The sequence below is a fragment of the Pinus tabuliformis genome, chromosome 2_2 (genome assembly GCF_031772625.1).
Source record: "Pinus tabuliformis cultivar Carrire ecotype Pingquan chromosome 2_2, CPIR1, whole genome shotgun sequence".
In the NCBI taxonomy this organism is placed as follows: Eukaryota; Viridiplantae; Streptophyta; class Pinopsida; order Pinales; family Pinaceae; genus Pinus; species Pinus tabuliformis.
The window spans coordinates 1,055,074,529-1,055,089,799 of record NC_142300.1 but is presented as its reverse complement, the minus strand read 5'-3'; the positions used below and the strand labels follow the sequence as shown (position 1 = coordinate 1,055,089,799).

Here is a 15,271-nt window from a genome sequence, read left to right as displayed (position 1 = left end):
AAGCAACGACCTCCGTTTCTTTTTCTTTTCTGGGTTGATGGGTTTCTGGCCGTAACTCCTTTGAGTATACTACCTTCTGGCTTCCAGGATTCCACTGTTGATGAGTGAGAAGTGGGAAGGGCCGATTGGCACCGTGACACTGCTGATACTCAGCCCTGTAGCAGAAGTTAAAGTATAGATTAAATATATTGAGTCCATAGTCCTCTTAGTGTCCCACGACTGATTTATTGAGTTTTCTTGGTCTTGTATGCCTTTGGAAAACCCTGGTCAGCTCCGCATATTTTGTATTTTCAGTATTACATTCTGAGAGGAGGGTTTTGTAAGTTTCTTTTTTTGCTTCCTGAACTATGTAAAGCACGGTTTCCTAATTTAGGCGTGCAACTAAGGGTTTGAACATGTATAACTTCCACTTGCATAATACTGTTGCATCTGCTTGTATTCAGCTATATGTAATTGTTTTTCCTGTTTATTAATATGGTTGTATTGAGAATTGATAATCGATGTTATGAACACCCGAATGGTTCTCGGAGTTCATGGCTGAAAGACTTAATCAGTTTAATTCTTTACTGTGTAAGAAAGTTCTATTTTATTGGCTGTCATTTCACTAAATACAAAGTTTTTGTTTAAGCTATTAGTGATTTTTCCTTCCCGTACAACCGAGGGTTTCTCTGTTGCAAAGGGTCTTTTATCATCTCCGGCATACAAGGAGTCATCCTTGGCTGACTCAGGCTCAGGTTACCGTCGACCCTAAAGTCCTCCAGTCCTTTGGTAACGTTCAGCTTCACTCTTAGCTAACACTTATCGGCCAGAGCTGGGCACAAAACTACTGTTACTACTTTTGTTTAGTAGGGACAGAGAGGTAAAAACTGTATAATTTCCTAATAACTATTGTTGTTTTGCGTCCGTTGCTACAGGGTGTCTCGTCCTTGAGCTCTACAGCTCTCTAAGAAACCTTGCCACGAAAGAGCTTTTGATTCTACTTACAATTACATAGTATGGACCATATCCCTGTTTGCTGGTGTCTTCTTTTTTTTTCTTTTCTTTCCTACCCTTCCATTCGATAAGGGTTAACATAGACTATTGTTTTCTTTAAGTTTACTATATAGTCTATCTGCTTATTTTTTTTATAGGAACTACATAGAGTTACTCACGGAGTACAGGATTTTAATCCTAAATCTCATAGAGGAATTCTTTACATACTAAATGAAATACCCAGGCTTATTCTCTTAACAGAATCTACACCGAAATACACAGGTTTTTAATCCAACCTTTAAGAAAGAAATTAACAGTTTCCTAAGTCAGCTAGTCCTGTAAAATTTTCTTCTTTTACTGGCATACTCAGAAATAATTAACCGTACCTGAATTCCAGTAATGCAACTGATGTAATTCTTTAGAAGATTCACCTCTATTCTCTCTTGCTTGTCTACCTCCCGCCCATGAGGTGGCCTCCTCGACCCAACCTCCCCCTAAGCACTACAGCAAGACCACCGTCTTTGCAAAATTTTAGCACTGTAAGCCTGTGCTATCTGGTCATCACCAGACTTAGCGTCTTCTGCATGATTACAGCGTTTCAAGCCTGCGCTATCTGGTCATCACCAGACTTAGCGTCTGCTGCGAAATTTTGGCACTCAAGCCTGCGCTATCTGGTCGTCACCAGACTTAGCGTTTTTTTTTTTTTTTTCAAGATGATGGCACCCTCTCCCACGCTATCTGGTCATCACCAGACTTAGCGTTTTCCTTCCCCCCCCCTAGCTTCCATTTCCTACGGAAACCTCTACCGTTGGGGAAAGTAGTTAGGGTTTTTTTTTGTGTTTCTTTATTTGGCAACCGTCATTCTTAATTTTAACCTCCTTTCATAAGGGTCGCTGCAGCCACTGACACCCTGTTTTCTTTTAATTAACAATAATGAGCAATATAACAATGATTAACAACACATTTAAATTCAAACAATAATGATAATAATTACTCAGTTTACCCCACAAGTAATAATAGTCAAACAGTTAAATTTACTGTTGTAATTTAAAACACTATTGCTTTACTAAGAGCATCACATATAAAGTTTTAAAATTAATATATATATATATATATATATTGATATATTAATTAAGTGAATCATAATATTTTTAAGATTATTGTGAAACCACGAATAAAAATAACTAAAATTTGAATTATTAATTAAATGGACCATTATATTTTAAATATACTTAATTAAAAAAAATAATTTATTAAATAAATGGATTATAATATTTTAAATATATTTAATTAAAATTAAAATTTTAAAATTAAAATATATCTATTTATATATTAATTGAGTCATAATATTCTTAATATTATTTAATTAAAATAAGAATATATAATAGGTAAAGTTTTTAACGTGGGCTATGATCACCAATCTTACCAAAAAGATATGGTGGGATTTCGTACAGCAAATTGTTGGGATGCTGACCAAAAATGGTAAAAAAATTGATATGAAATTTAAAGTAGACATGATCACCAATCTTACCAAAAAGATATGGTGGGATTTCGTATAGCAAATTGTTGGGATGCTCACCAAAAATGGTAAAAAAATTGATATGAAATTTAAAGTAGGCATGATATGAGACAAAATTGGGTTTGTAATTTACAAAATTATAAATTAATTTTTATAAAGAAAAAATATGATGTTCAATAATGTTTAGTATTGGTTATATTTTTGTGGTTTTTTATAAGATATATGGAGTTTTTTATATTACAAGAAAATTGATTTTACATTTATAGTTTTTATGTATTTATAAATCAATACACTGATTATAACTTGTTCTCATAGTTCCACATTTAACTAAAAAGGAATACAAGATATGTTGGGTAACATACTAATTAATTAGCTCATTGAGAATTCCATGCCTTGGATTTGCTAGGCTTGACAAAAGAAAACCATGTGAACATATAGTCTAATAAGCCATATAACTCACCATGACTACATAATAGAAATAAACAAAACATTTGACCAAAAAGAAACCAAGTGCATGTAGAATTACTAGTCTAAGACAATAATTGGAGAAATTACATTAGAGTTGCCTTAAGGTATTTCTTTTGCTGGTGTATTGATGATAGTTGTAGTACAAGGCTGCGAACCAAAGCTAGAATTAGAGTCAGACACCACGAAGCATTCCACCTGATTTAGTTTGGAGACTATGTCATCCAAGTTATACCTTATGTCCAGGAGGGTCCTTTTGATCTCCTCTTGTCCTGCAAATAATTGGTAATGATCGAATTACTTATCACGGATGACCATGTGAAGCAAAGTCTCCAATTGCGGTGCAAACCAATGAGTGAAGAAAGTGTAGTCTCCTTTTGCGGAATTTGCCCGGCTCTGAAGTGCATTTAAAGGAGGAGCCACTAGTTTTAGAATATAAGTAGTAAGAACGGTCACCAAATTCCTTGGCTTCGAGGTGAAGAATCTTGTTCCTAACTTTGGGAGGGACAATATCGAAATGGTATGCCACATAATGCCAACCAAAAAGATGTCAATGTCGAGAAGAAGAAGCTCATGTCGCACCACCCATATGACTAGGTTGGCGGAGCCGATGTGCTATAAGAATAGTTGTCTAAAGCGGACTTGACAAGGTTGGGCAAAGCATAGTGAAACCGGTCAGATCCACAAACACAGAGAATGTAAGCACCAACCAACCCCTATTATGACCAAGTTGAAATGATATTAGCTCAAGGATGTAGACATTGGTGAGGTAATGAGTAACTATATCAAGACGTCGTCGAGGAAGAGCTAGACATCAAAACAGATACACCCTAGGCCAATAACATTAATTTGAAAATTATTAGACGCGACACAATAGGTAAGACAACTGCAGATTGACTCATGGAACAATGTTACCAACCCGTTATCAAAACCGTAGTGAAAACATTCACGGATACCATATACTACAGACAAGGATTGGGCAGTTGAATGAGATGCCTGCAGAGTCAGGGACTTGAGAGGATGTTGAAGGCAATATAACGACCAATTCGAATGAAGGACTTGTCACTGTATTGTGGACAAATAAAACGAAAAACATGGGCACCTACAGTAAACAACCATTGTACTAGACCCAAACCAAACATGATAGGAAATGATTTGACTAGATAAAGGGAACCAGGATGGATACAAATAGGTTGACAAACCTGTCTCTAATTCACAAAGAAATAATGGACATAGGTTGTAGCTGGGAGTGACGAGAAGTTGGTGTGTTGTCGCAAACGTGGTCTGGAAAATCCACCACCCTAAAGAGATAATACTACATTTATAAAGAACCCTTACAGCTGACGAGTATAACATACCAAAATCAGTGTTTGAAAGAGTAATCACGAAGGAGAGACAAGTGGGTGTTATGGCACACATATTAACGCTTGCATTAAACACTCCGAACATGTGCATACCTCCCTTATACACCTCCATTATCAAACTCATATGCCGGAAACTATGAACTAGAAGAATGTCAGATGAAAACTCGCCTCCCTCCACATGTCTCTCTTTAAAGTGATTTGACAAAAATTCTTATGGGTTGATTGTATATATGGTGGGGAAGCCATGTACAGATCCACTATGGATAAGTGGTGATGTTTTCTCGGCTTCCAAAGTTTACCTCTTGCTCGCTCATTATAAGCACGCACATGTCAATCATGTGAGCTAGCACCCATCCAAACCTTAAATGCACCCCTATTGGGGAGTTACACTTTAGTTTTATTATAACATTGATAATGATTTTATAGATAAATTTATTTAGTTTGTGAAATTTTGATAATCATAAAAAAACTTAAAAACTTTTACTAACATATATAGTATTTAATAATGTGTATAGAGTTTTTTATTTTTATTTACTCTTCTTGCTATTCGAGCATCATATCACAATGAAACTTGAACTTTAGTAAAGAGGTTAGCATTAAACCCTCCCAACCACTAAAATACACTCAATTGACAATTATATATAAAATTTATATTCGTAATATATATGACCACTTATAAATCCTAAATAATATTAATAATTAGTAAATCAATCTTAATAGAAAACTAGCACATGCTATTTCTTCCCCTCGAATACAAGCAAAACCTTACCTTACTTAAAAGAAATAAACTCATATTTTAACAAAAGCAGAAATATCCAAAAACACTACCTAAAACAACTCCACTCATCCAAAAAATAAAAAAAATAAATAAATAAAAGTATTATTATTATTTCAATATTTACTACATACATTCACGGAGACATCACTTTATAGAATACCATAACCACCCACCTTATGACTCCCTTTTTGCTCTATCTTTTGGAATTTTTGTCCCATCTTGTTTCAATTAATTTGTCTTTATTTTGTTTTGGAGGTGTCCAAGATAGTGACTATGATTTTAATATATTTGGACCACTGGTTTTAAATTAAACATTTTAATTTATTATTAAGAATAGTTAAATATAAATTTTTAATATAAATAATAACAAAAACCTTTTTTCCATCTCCATTAAATCAATTTATCTCAAAACTTTCGATTAATTTGTCTTTATTTTGTTTTGGAGGTATCGAAGATAGTGACTATGATTTTAATATATTAGGACCACTTTTTTAAAATTAAGTATTTTATCATAAAATTTATTATTAAGAATATTTAAACATAAATTTTTAATATAAATAATAACAAAAACCTCTTTTCTATCTCCATTAATTCAATTTATCTCAGTTTTGAGAGACAATGGTTTTAATAGAATGGGAACACTTATTTTTTCATTAAACATTTTTTCATTAATTTTTTTACCCATATTCAATTATAAAATATTTTTAATACAAATATATATAAATTAATTTTAAACTAATTTAAAAACAGGCACTCAACCATTACTACCAAATCTACGATGTATTATTATGTATATGGACTTAAGGGTCGAGTAAATGTGAACTTTACTATTCAAAAGCTAAGTTCAAAGTTTAAGGTACTTTTCATCATTATAATTATTCATGGATTATTTGTTATATTATGTTTATTTATTTATTTTGGTTGAAAATAAAATTATAATTGAGTGTACTTTTTTTATTTTTTATATAGAGTATATATAATATTATGTATTTTCATATATTTTTTTATTAATTTTGTTTAAAATTTAGTTAAAATTAATTGGAATAGTAGAATTGAGTTGTTAAATTTGTATAGAGTAAGTAATTTGAGGGTTTTTCAAGGTTTTAAATCTATACATGTATTCAGAAATGTTTTTTAAGTAAAAAAAATATTGATCTTATAAAATAATTATATTGTTGAATTTATAAAAAAAGAAAGTAAAATTGTAAAACAATTAGAATTTGCTTAAGAGAAAATTAAAATTATTTTTTATTGGTTAAGAGATTGTCTTCCAAGTACTCAAGGAAATATGTGAACAACCCAAAACTTAAAGGCATTAGGCAAAAATGAAAGTCTACTCCCTTACAAATCACCAATAAGTTATTTTAGATAAAATAACTTTCCTTGAATTATAAAGATCAATTAACTAGCATTCAATTATATAGTAGCTAGTGATCAATATTACTTAACCATTAATTATTATAAAATTAGCTATATTTGAAATATATATACATTCTTTTATATATGATGATGATGATGAAAATAAAAATTAAAACCTATCCTAACTTGTGCAACCAGAAGTGAAGAGGACTAAAATTTAATTTATTAATTAAATAGATCATAATATTTTAAATATATTTAATTAAAAAAATAATAAGAAGTAATGTTTTAAAATTAAAATATATCTATTTTTATATTAATTAAGTGAATCATAATATTTTTAATATCATTTGTAACTAAGAATAAATACAACCAAAAGTTGAATTATTAATTAAGTGGATCATAATATTTTTAATTAATTAAGTGGATTATAATATTTTAATATATTTAATTAAAAATAAAATAATAAAAAATAAAGTTTTAAAATTAAAATATATATATTTATATATTAATTAAGTGAATCATAATATTTTTAATATTATTTAATTAAAATAAGAATATATAATAAGTAAAGTTTTTAAGGTTGGCTATGATCACCCATCTTAGTAAAAAGATATGGTGGGATTTCGTTTAGCAAATTGTTGGGATTCCGACCAAAAAGGGTAAAAAAATTGATATGAAATTAAAAGTAGGCATGATATGAGACAAAATTGGGCTTGTCATTACAACCACAAAAGTCTTGTGGAGGTACAAACTTCTAGGTGGTTGAGAATAATGACATCCCGCGAAAGATTTTGCAAAAGTGATGGACAATCTTGAAAATCCAAGACGTGCAGTCACAATTTCATGGTAGATGTCATTGATGCCTATGACAAGATCTCAACATCCCTGATCTTCTGCTGCCCCACCACGTACTTCTAAGAGTATCAAATATTTTTTTAATAAATCAGGCTTAGTCAAAAAGATGGTAGAAAGTATGGGAGAGAGGATAGAATGAGTATGTTGATGTTGATTGGGTTGTTATATATATATATAAAAGTTGTTTAATTAATTAGAGGAATTTTTTGGATGGTCAAAAGTGGTTGGATTTTTGGCAAATAAATTCAAAAAATCTAAGCAGTTTTTGAATTGTGTTTTCGATAGTGGAATTGGATTCAGCACCATCAAAAACGTCTAAGACACCAAATTTTTTTAAGTTTAACAATTATAAATTGGATTTAAAAAATCCGGAATTTCCATAATTTTCGGGGCAACTCCTCCGCCTCCTTAGACTACGCTATATGAGAGTTAATTATAATTAATTAAATTTAATATTTAAAATCAAAGAAGAAAGTAAAATAATTTTTATGAAATTTTTATATAAAAATAATATTATATAAAAATAATTATAAAATAAATTTAATATAATAATTGATAAAATGAATGTTAAAATAAAGATAAATGTTATCAAAATTTATTTATTTTTAAAATAATTAAAAAAATCTTAAAGTTAAAAGAAAGTATTATTGATATCTTATATAATAATCAAATTACGCCATAACATGTTATGGGAATGAATACCAACAAACAAATAGCACCATCATTAAACAAAATAAGTTAACCAAAAAAGTATATATTATAATAAAAAACAATAAATATAGAAAATACTAAAGAAAATAGGCGTTTTTTTTTTTTTTTCAAGTACGAAAAAAGCTTGATTGTATTACTAAAATATCTAAAAATGCAGATTACATTTTGATATAGCTTGATAAAGAGGAATAGCCAAACATGTACAAAACTGTAAAGAAAGGAAAACGAGTCCTGATATGACACGGGGCAAAAAATCCCCATTACAGGTGAAGAGATAGGAAGATATGAACATCAAAAGTGCAATCATCTAGAAGGGAGAATGAAACATGAAATACAAGTGGCAAAATAACAAAATGACAAAATATGCCCGTGCTTATTCATTAGAATTAGTATAAAATAGAAAATCATAAATTTCCTGTGTAAATACATCAAATTTATTAGAAATAGTACAAATTGGAAAATATAAAATTTTTGTGTGTAAATATATCAAAAATATGTTAGGTATAAATATAATAAAGAGATGTGGTTTGAATATATATGGTAGTATTTTAGGTACAATCAATATAGATCAATTTCAATTTCAGATTTCTTTGTGTGAAGGGATTAAATTTCTAAAGATGTAACTTTCTTTTTAAGTGTAAAATTTGAAGAAATGTTTATAATACGAGGGATTTGATTTATCTAAGCTTGATAAATGGAATGATTTTCTATTGATGCTTAATAATATCATTTATATTTTATATAAATTTCGTATATAAAAATATTCTTATTTTTATATTCATTGTTTCAAAAATGTATCTCTATTTACATATAAGTTTAAAATTTTTTAAACATGTTTTGATGTTTATTTTTTTAATTTATTTATTTTTGGTTTGTTAATTAAATTTAAATATAAAATTTTGAAATATGAATTATCTCTATTTTAATTTACATTTATTTTTTTTATATATTATATATTTCACATTTTTATATTATATATTTTCATCCTCAATATAGGAGACCATAGACTTCTTAAACTAGCTTTAAATTCCAGCGAAAACCACCTAAGGCTCAAGTGAGGAGATCCACCAGAATGTTGCATTGCAAAACATTAATAACATTAAAAATATTGTTACTTCTAAATTCAAAGAAATGTGGTGTGAGGAAGATTTAGCAGCTAAAAGAAAATTAAGATATTATAAGGAGGTCATCAACCCCACCCTAGAAGATCAAAAGTATCTATCTGTTTTAACTAGCTCAAAGAAGAAAATTAATATAGCCAAAATTACAATGAACTCTCATGAGCTTCATGGTGAACACCATGGATGGAAAGGTTCTGCCATGTCTGTGAGAATACGAACATCGAGGATGAAAATCACTTCCTCTTAGAGTGCCCCGCGTACAACCACATTAGATCTCAGTTTCAAAATCTCTGTTGCAACACTGACCTTCCTAGCCTTTTACGATGTCAAAATTATAGTGAGCTTCGAAGACTTCTCTCCAAGTTTTTTGAGCATAGGAATAAAATATTAAGTCAAACTAAATAATTCGTTTCGGTCCGATAGACCAAAGTTTGGTTTTAGTGGACATTAACCATCATCAACATAAAAAATATTTATTGTTTTTATTTGAATTTAAGCTTCTGTGATCCATAATCTGAGTTTATAGAAATATTTTCGGAAAAATCACATCCCAAATTTTTTGTCCCCGCTTTTCGAACCAACCAATGTGGTTCATCGTCAGAGCAAGTTGAAAAATCACATCATGGCTACATGTTTATTAATTAAATTAAGATATAAAATTATAAAATATTATAATTATAAATATGAATTATCTTTATGATTATTATTTTAATGCAACACATATATTACTTTTTTTTTTTAAATATTTGTAATTTTATTAATAAAAACAAAATTACAATATAATAAATTGAATTATTTTTTTATTATTATTTATTAATTAATATTTTTTTGAATTAAACATATATTATATATATTATTATTTGATTTAACATTTTATTATCTCATTTAAAAAGTCACTACAACCACTTCTTTATATTATGCTTTAAAACACCTTTAAAGGTAAATAAAATGCAAAACTAATTTAAAAAAGAAAAAGAAAAATATAACCTGAATTTCTATAATATTAATGTTAGTATAAAAGGAGTACTAGATTTATATGGTTATGACTATAAGGTAAGTACCAGATTCAGATGGTTACGATTATAAAAGGAGTACTAGATTTAGATGGTTATGAGTATAAGGTAAGTACTAGATTTAGATGGTTACGATTATAAAGTAACATATTGTTCTATGTTAAGGTTTTGAATACGATTCTGAGATGAGTTGCGTTATACTTAATATTAGATTAATGGTAAATTAGAGTTGATATTTAATGTTAAATAATAAAATATGTGGATAAATAAAATAGCAGGGGTTAATAAGTAGATAAATTCATTTTTTTATTAATCTATGTTTTTCAGTTAAATAATTTTTTAAACAAAAAATTGATAATTTAAGTGGTCTAAAAACAAAGTTTTATAATTAAATAACTATACTTTTAATAATTTTTTTAATTAAATCCTTGAGATTTTTTTCACAAAATGAGAAGAACTTGTTTACTTCAATGATCAAAATCTTATTAAACATCAATTGAGTTAATCATAACTTAATAGTCAATTCACAACAACCATCATGACTCTTATCTATAAATGTGTGTTGATTTATTTATTTTATCAAAAGAAAACCATACAGCTTGAAATAATCTACTGGTGGTTTCTTAGTAAATAAAGTTTCACTTATGCCTACTACATATGAATCTTGTATTGTTAACCTATTTCTTATATTTAAAAATAAGAATAGACCAATTTTAAACCAATCACTTTGGGTGGTTAAGAAACACCCATGCTGGGCATGGAGTATGCCCTAAAACTGCTTCTGCTTGGCTAAGAGCTCGTCTTCCTCAGACGTAAGCAGGAGTGAAAGCCTGCTCCCTTACGGACCACCAGCGGGTTATTTCAGGTGGCGTGGTTTTCCTTGATAACAGTGATGTGTCAACTGACATTTGCGGATAGCAGCCAGAGATTGGTTTGACAAACTGAGTTTGATAGGTTTTTCCACCTTTTGAAAAAAAAAAAAAAAACACCCATGCGATATAAATAAATTAATTTGTGTGGAATTTAGTCCTTATAAATCACATATTCAAACAAATTGATTTATATAATATTTAGTCTCCATCAAATCACATATTCAAATTTCATTGAAAAATATTAAAAATAAAAAACAACCACTATGTGCTCGACCAAACCTCACACAATCTTACTAACAAACAACGATTCATTCTAACCTAACCTAACCAGACCTAACTTAGCATTGCAGATGAAAAAACACCTAACCTAACCTAGCCAAACCTAACCTAGCGTTGCAGATGAAAAATCACATTTCATATCATGATATCACATACGTACATTTATGACAAATCTCTGAGGGTAAAAGTAATGGACAGGGGTCTCCTGATCAGGAGACCAAATCTGTACAAGTCAACCAATGAGATCGTCCTCGCTGCAGTATCCCACGACCGGTAGGACCGCCGAATTGCCCGTTCTTCTGGACTATTAACCTCAGTCTTCACGTCGCAAATTCTCTGCTGCGACAGTAAAAACGGCGTCTCATCTTCCTTCCGTTTCACGACAGTAAAAGCAAACGTGATATTCAATCTCCGCCACGTTTACTGACAGTCAAACCCAAACAAAATCGAAGAATCTTTCCCCAAATCGCATCGCGATCGCGTTCAGACCAGAAAACTGTGTACGAATCGCCGGCAAAAATGAAAAGGGAAAAGAGGTAAAGGGAGGCGTTGATAAAGTGGATCAGATTTTGGTAAAAATTTTCCAACACAAATCGAAATTTCAATGCCCGATTATTACAAAAAATAGGCCAGGCGTCTGGTGGGCGACATGGATTGAGATTTCGTACGCTTTTGCAGATTGTGTTGGATTCTCATGGATTTCCTCTCACTCTCATAATAATCAATGAATGCTTCTGACATGACATTTCATTGTCTCGTGACTCGAGATTTAATGGCGAGCGTTTCAACCTAGATGCAGAGCATTCAAGGCTGTGGAATTGCAGAGTCTGGACATGCTTATGGAGACTCTGGTTTCAAGGGATGCAGGTGCTGTTAAGAGTATTGTTGCTAGAGAAGAAGGGTGTGGCCTGAAATGCTCTGTGGATTCCATTAGAATGCAAGAGGACCAGAAGCCTACGGCAATGAGTAAGTTGATGCAGGTGAGGAAGAGTTGGGATTCTGTATTTGATATAGCTGATCCTCGAATTGAACAGGATTTGGCTTCCGAAGCCTGTAGGGAGTCTCTGAGGTTTTGCTTGTTTGGGCTTATTGCCATGGTTGTAGCGCACTATCTGTTTTTGGGTGCTCTAGAGTTCAAGGGAAGAGGGATTGAGAAGGCTCTCTGTGTGATTATGATAGGATTAAGCTTGGTTTTGCGGATAATGGAGGTTGGGGTTGTGGTTTGTTTGTGTACATGGGGTTTCTTTCGGGTGGTCTGGAAGCACAGGAGTGCATGTTCATGGTGTCAGGATATGGGGCAGAGTCGAACCCAGGCAGAGGATGCAGACCAGAAGGCTCAGAATGTCCAGTGCCCCAGACAATTAATGAACTGGGTGTTACATCGTATCAGAGGTAATTCTAGATTTGTGTGTTCATTTGTTTGGAGTGCACTGAAATTGTCTTTGTTGATTACCTGTTATTGAAGGGGGTGTGCTTTCCTTCAATTTGAATTAGCTTAAATCTGTGTGGAGTTCATTGAATTTGCCCCTATATCGAAGGGTGTGTCATTTGTTATTCCTGAATTGAATTGGGTTTACATCTGATTCTCTTCATTCCTTAGCCCTGTATTGAGATGAATTTCAATTTTTGTTTGCAAAATTGATGCAACAGGTTTCAGATTAGCATGCATCATTCGAGATGGCCTCCACACTGCTGCACAGATTGAGGGCAGAAGACACATAGTTAGGACTGTGAAGTCAGAAAGCTCTTTCATTCCTCCGGATTCTAGCTCCCCCAGACGAGTCTTGCTTGTGGAAGACACAGAAATTAACAGAGTAAGTCATATGAGGGCTCATTCTCTTAATTGGTTTTTAGTGAGTGCATTTTGCAATGTAAGGTCAATTTTCCTAGGGTTTGGTGCTAATATATCGGTCATTCTTTCTCTCTCCATCAATGACAGATCATATTGAGGAAGGTGCTTCAAACCCTAAACCTTCACTGTGAAGAAGCTGAGAATGGAAAGGTAGCAGTGGACTACTTCAAACAGGGAAGAATATATGATCTCGTGTTCATGGACAAAGAAATGCCCGTCATGGATGGACATGAGGTAGATAAATTTTCATCCCTTGTTTTTGTAGTTTTGTTTCATTTCCCCTGCTTGCCCGTGCTCTGAATTTATCATGCCAATCATCTCAATTTTTTCATTATGGCTTACATGTCTGACTCATTCTTACCCACTGAAATGGCTGCTTCTATGCCAGGCAACAAGGCAACTGAGATCCATGGGAGTCAAGACACCCATTGTTGCACTTACTGGAAATACCTTGCAATCTGACAGAGACCTCTTTTTTGAGGCTGGTGTGGATGATTTTCTGACAAAGGTATGTACTACCTGTCCAACATATATTTTTCAGGGTTGATTTTTCTGAGAACATGCATGATTTTGTTGTCAATGCTCCCAATTTCTGATTTATTTTCGGCATCTATATTTTTTTGTTTCCCTTGCAGCCTTTGCCAAGAGACAAACTTTTGCAATTACTAGCTCGATATGGTGTTAAGAATTGTGGTAGCAACAGAAAGGGTTGAAAAAATTTCACGGCTCCATGCTCCACTGTAATATAATAACGGATTCGTTAGGGAAAAAGGCATTGCATATTACAGGTTGCCTTGTTTATAGAAATTGCTGACGTGATTGGCATTATTGCAGTGCTTTGAGTGATGAGGAATCTAGTTTTAGGGTATCCTGAGATATGTAATACAGTAATCTTCCTGAACAACACTGAAATTTAGGTCATCTGGGGAAGGCCAGATCTTAAAGTAAAATACGAAGAGGGTATGAAGAGTGGGCAACTGTTTTTTCAATCAGTAGTGTTAATGGCTAAGCTGCAGCACTTTTTAATGTTTACCAATATCGGCAACGGTGTGAAACAGAATTTTGCCAAAATTTTGCTGTTCTGTGAAGGACTTACCCCAGGTATTCGTTCTCAAGATCAGTCTAAACAGCTTCAAGCATACTAATTGGCACGAGGGATCAACAGCAAGACCATGAGAGAACTTTTATCTTTTCAGCGGATCCACTTCTCCATTTTTGGGGAATTTTTGCAGTGTATAGGAATGGTCAGATAATTTTTTGCAGTGTACAGGATTTACAGGATTTGACAGATAATTAATCATATTTAATTGAAACTTCTAAGTAGACATGGTTTGTTGATAGTGTGGTGAAATATTTTTTTTAAGCATCGATATGCAAAGTTTAACCCCTATACTAACCAATATGGGTCGATGCACAATTTATACCTGCTGAAAAGTATTAAATTATGTCACCAATATTTTCTGGTAAGTATCCCACAAATTCATAATGGTGATTCAAAATACGTTTTAAATTTTTCTCAGTCTGGTGTCAAAATTTTCTTACAGTCTGGTGTCTATGAAAATGTACTTTTCCATTTCTTTTCGTCAAAGCCCAACTTATTGACATTAAGCTTTGTCAATCATATAAACCTTTAATTCACCTGAGTTACTAAAATATGTTTTCAAGTCTTCCCTTAGTCACAGTATATAAAGATAACACTGGTTATCTTCAGTTTTTCTCTCTAAACCCTGACAGTATATAAAGATTAACTTGTATAAAGATTAGTTTTACTTCTAATCCAAACTGCATGAAAATTTGAAAGGAAATAATTCTCTGCCATTGGGAATATGGTTGAAATTCATGACCATGCATGTACAAGGTTGAAATTCACTAGAATGCCAGAATTTAGTCCATGTTATTATCAAAGAATGGGATAATCCAATTTTAAAACACCGTGATTGACCAAATGAATTGGGATTTTTTTATGGGGGAATACTAGGCCATGATCATATACAGGAATTGAGTAAATGGTTGGGTAAAGCTGCATTTACAACTTGTCTATGTTGAGTTGAAAATATATTAAATTTAACTGTTTAATGTTTTTATGCCTTTTTTAGTTAGAATTTGGA

At 31.8% G+C, this 15,271-nt stretch overlaps 1 protein-coding gene across 1 annotated transcript; it reads left to right on the top strand.

Moving 5' to 3' along the window:
- The first annotated feature begins 11,931 nt into the window (after positions 1 to 11,931).
- Positions 11,932 to 14,488, top strand: LOC149197025 (uncharacterized). Its single transcript, XM_089405714.1, has 5 exons — positions 11,932 to 12,703; positions 12,962 to 13,125; positions 13,251 to 13,397; positions 13,552 to 13,671; positions 13,799 to 14,488. The coding sequence occupies exons 1-5, from the start codon at positions 12,145 to 12,147 to the stop codon at positions 13,874 to 13,876; spliced, it is 1,068 nt and encodes a 355-aa protein (XP_089261840.1). The 5' UTR covers positions 11,932 to 12,144; the 3' UTR covers positions 13,877 to 14,488.
- Positions 14,489 to 15,271: the final 783 nt, after the last annotated feature.

Excerpts from the sequence above, each read along its gene's own strand:
- LOC149197025 (XM_089405714.1), top strand. The coding sequence starts at position 12,145 with ATGCTTATGGAGACTCTGGTTTCAAGGGATGCAGGTGCTGTTAAGAGT. Across the intron at positions 12,704-12,961 it reads GGTGTTACATCGTATCAGAG|GTTTCAGATTAGCATGCATC; the intron begins GTAATTCTAGAT and ends TTGATGCAACAG. Across the intron at positions 13,398-13,551 it reads CCGTCATGGATGGACATGAG|GCAACAAGGCAACTGAGATC; the intron begins GTAGATAAATTT and ends CTTCTATGCCAG.